Genomic DNA, 3,770 nt, shown 5'->3' on the forward strand with positions numbered 1-3,770 from the left:
ACTTTAAAAATGTTGAAACTTAATAAGTAATATTGTAATAACCCTAAACTAAATTACCAAAGTTATGTAGGCATTTACATACATAATTACATAATTACATATTGCAGTTCAAAAAGCAAAAATGAAGTTCACAAAATGAGAAAATCAACAACACTAAACTACTAAGTACTAAATACTAATTACTAAAGCACTCAGCAGTCAGCATTCAGCATTCACCAATCAGCATTCATCCATTCCTCATCTTCCTGCTCAATTATAAAACCATTAAACGATTTAAACTTTAAAGCCAATAAAGACAAAGAGAAGTAGAGAACTAATAATAATTAATAAGATAGGCTCAGATTGCTTTTTTTCATATCATTTTAGAGTTGGGGGGAAATTGCTTCATGAGTTTTGTCTCAGAGCAACATACCAAACACCCAAAGTCCTTTTAATTCAGACAAATGGTGGAAGCATCATCATAGCCATAATAACTAAACAGAAAGGAGAATATGAGAGGAAGGGAAGTGATATACCAGAATTCCAGAGATGTAACTGAGTAAGGGGCTAAGGCCTAAGGGCAACAACATTTATAAAAAAGTTACCAAGCCACTTAGCAATTAGCAGTTCTGGAATCTTACCTGAGTTGCCTCAAAGAGTCCACACATTTATCAATCAAACTAAACAGAAAGTCAGAAAGCAATGTTATATAAAAGTATTACAGCAATTGTTGGGAGTGTTCCAACAGCACTTGGTAAAGAACCAGCAGCTCCAGTGGACAATTCTGCACAAAAAGGATAAACAAAAAAATAGTTTAGAATAAAGGTAACAATTAACAATTTCTAAAGTTGAAACCTAAAAAGTTAGAAAAGGTACCCTTCTCTAGTCTTTCAACATCATCCAAGTTTTCCTCAACAGAGATTGGATGATTGGGTGCCCTCAACCAATCTTGTGCACATACTAGGGTTTCAACAATTTTAGGAGTTAAGGAACTCCTAAAGGGATCTAATACCCTACCACTAGTACTGAATGCACTCTCAGAGGCAACAGTTGAAATGGGAACAGCCAGCACATCCCTTGCCATTCTAGAGAGTATAGGAAATCTATCACTGTTAACCTTCCACCATCTTAGGACATCAAAGTCCACATTTTCTTCATCTTCCACTAATTTTTCACTTAGATAAATCTGGAGTTCAGTTTCTTTACTGCTTCCACCAGTCTCCATTCTCTGTTTTTTAAGCTGGCTTTTCATTCTAGCCTGAGGTTTTCCAACTGAAGTTTGAGAATGGACAGGTTCAGATTGGGTAGGTTGCACAGTAGGGGATGCAGACTGCACATGGTAGGTGGCTGTATAATCATTAAACAGCAGAACCATAGAAGATTGAACATTTTCAAAGCATGATTTTCCTTTTTCATCACCATACAACTGGGCAAATTGGGCAGGCATGTACTCAATCTTATCCCTAGGATCCAAAATATTGGCATAGAATATCAAGAAGTTCATTTTTTCAGGATCTCCCCAATATTTTTCAAATTTTTGTTTCATATGGGACCCCATTTCCTATAAAACAGACATAACACAGAAAAAATTAACAGATGCATACAAACACATTCAGAAAAATGTTAACAGTTTAGTGTTTACCTTTTCAGAGGTTGAAACAGAGTTAACCATGTCATCCAGCATGCAACCTAAGTCAGAAATCTCAGAAAAGAAAGTATTTGAAGTGACATAGAGAGAACCAGATATTCTCACAGTCATCTCATAGAAGCCTTTCAGGAAATGGACTAAGCTTTGCACAGAAAGCCAATCCATAAAATTTGGAATAGAATCAGATAAGTCAGCATTCAATGAGGCATCATTCTCATAAGCTTCAAAGGCCCTCTGGTATTGAAGGGCAGTGTTAAGCATCATGTATGTGCTGTTCCATCTTGTTGGAACATCAAGTTGTAATGCACATTTGGCTTCCACCCCATTAAGCACAGCAATCTCTCTAAACTTCTTAAGTCTGGCAGGAGAACTCCTCACCCATCTCACAACATCTCTAACTTTCTTAACAGAAGGACCTGCATATCTCAACCCATCCTGGACCACTAAGTTCAACACATGGGCTATGCACCTCATGTGCATATATTGAACCCTAACAGAAGACCCACCCCAAGATAGAAGTTTGTTCTTGAAAAACCCCAAAGCTGTGTCATTTGAAGAGGCATTATCAACAGTAACAGTGAAGACATTTTTAATCCCCCAATCAAGAAGACAACTCTCAAGGGCTTTGGCTATGTACTCTCCCTTATGAGAAGAAATTGGGACAAAGGAAATGATCTTTTTGTTTAGCTTCCACTGATCATCAATGAAATGTGCAGTAATGCACATGTAATTGATCCTTTGGACAGAGGTCCATGTATCAGTGGTCAAGCTGACCCTTTGGGTGCTCACCTTAAACAACTTTTTTAGGGTTATTCTCTCATCTAGGTAAATCTGATAAATGTCTCTAGAAATGGTCCACCTAGAAGGGATTTGAAACCTAGGACAAGCAACTAAAATGAATTTCCTAAAGCCATTTCCCTCAACAATCCTAAAGGGAAGTTCATCAACAATGATCATCTCACACAATGCCCTCCTAATATCCTCTTGGTTGAAAACCCAAGTCCCCAAAACCCCCTCAGAAACTTCTGTTCCAGAGGCATTAAAGGTGAGAAGAGATTGCCTTGTGTCCTTACAATGAGGATTTTTTAGGCAGGCCTTCATATGGTTTTTCAAAGAGGAAGTGCCATGCTTTTTACTTTCACATTTATAAATTTTGGCACAATAAAGGCATTTGCCCTCACTGGAGATTTCACATTTTAGCCTTTAACTCGGATTGTTAGATTACAAATTTGCATGGCATAAAATCCAGATTTCACAAAATCAACACTTAGAAATCAGTTTGTAAAAGGCTTCCACCAACAAATAGCATAATATATGAATATATCACCAAATATTCATCACAGACTCATTGTAAATGAAGATATATAAATTATAAAACTAGGGTTTACGATTTACTTGATTTCTCCCAAATAATCCCGGGAGAACAAGGGCTTCTAATCACCAGTTCACCAGTAATCACCACGGCTTCCACCACTTAGACTCTCAGAGATAGAGAGTAAGAGATTAGAGATTGCAACGCTTCAATTCTGAGAACCCTGAGATTAGACAATAGAGATTAAGAGATTAGAGATTTAGAGATTACAGATTACAGAGTAAGACTGTAAGAGATTAGAGCTTAGAGAAATAGAGATTAAGATATTAGAGATTTACCTTACGGATTTACAGAATCAGAGATGACTGATGCGTGCTGAGTCTTGAGTTCTTGACTCTTGAGAGAACTGAGACTTTGAGAGACTGAGAGTCTGAGAGAGTGAGACTCTGAGAGAGTTGAGAGTCTAAGAGAGTGACTGAGTGAGAGTCTGACACTCTGAGAGAGTGAGAGACTGAGAGAGTGAGAGAGACAGAGAGTTGAGAGTCGAGAGAATGAGAGATGCGATCTCAGATCTCAAACCCTAGGTCAGCTGCGCGGATGAGAAAATGAAGACCAAGTGGTGGAAGGCATGTATATATACATTGATGGAACGACGCCGTATTATACAAGGCCTTAGGGAACCCTAGGATAGTTCGGGTGGTCGGACGGGTCGGTTGGCAAAAATGTACACCCCATCCGAACCTTCTAAACCGACGCCGTATTGAATGGCGGATCGGGTAAGGAGAGTCAGGTACGGGTATCCACTCCGATAGCCAAGCAGTGGGGCGGGTC

General features: G+C 38.6%; 1 protein-coding gene across 1 annotated transcript; it reads right to left on the reverse strand.

Annotated features, from left to right (window-relative positions):
- Positions 1–212: 212 nt before the first annotated feature.
- LOC109184304 (zinc finger BED domain-containing protein RICESLEEPER 2-like) lies at positions 213–2,353 on the reverse strand. Its single transcript, XM_019334301.1, has 4 exons — positions 1,622–2,353; positions 997–1,540; positions 702–763; positions 213–245 (listed from the first exon to the last, which is right to left on the reverse strand). The coding sequence occupies exons 1-4, from the start codon at positions 2,351–2,353 to the stop codon at positions 213–215; spliced, it is 1,371 nt and encodes a 456-aa protein (XP_019189846.1).
- Between the last annotated feature and the right edge of the window lie 1,417 nt (positions 2,354–3,770).

This window comes from Ipomoea nil, unplaced genomic scaffold, assembly GCF_001879475.1.
Source record: "Ipomoea nil cultivar Tokyo-kokei standard unplaced genomic scaffold, Asagao_1.1 scaffold1259, whole genome shotgun sequence".
In the NCBI taxonomy this organism is placed as follows: domain Eukaryota; kingdom Viridiplantae; phylum Streptophyta; class Magnoliopsida; order Solanales; family Convolvulaceae; genus Ipomoea; species Ipomoea nil.

Excerpts from the sequence above, each read along its gene's own strand:
- LOC109184304 (XM_019334301.1), bottom strand. The coding sequence starts at position 2,353 with ATGTGCATTACTGCACATTTCATTGATGATCAGTGGAAGCTAAACAAA. Across the intron at positions 1,541-1,621 it reads CTGTTTCAACCTCTGAAAAG|GAAATGGGGTCCCATATGAA; the intron begins GTAAACACTAAA and ends TCTGTTTTATAG. Across the intron at positions 246-701 it reads GAACACTCCCAACAATTGCT|GAAGATGAGGAATGGATGAA; the intron begins GTAATACTTTTA and ends ATAATTGAGCAG.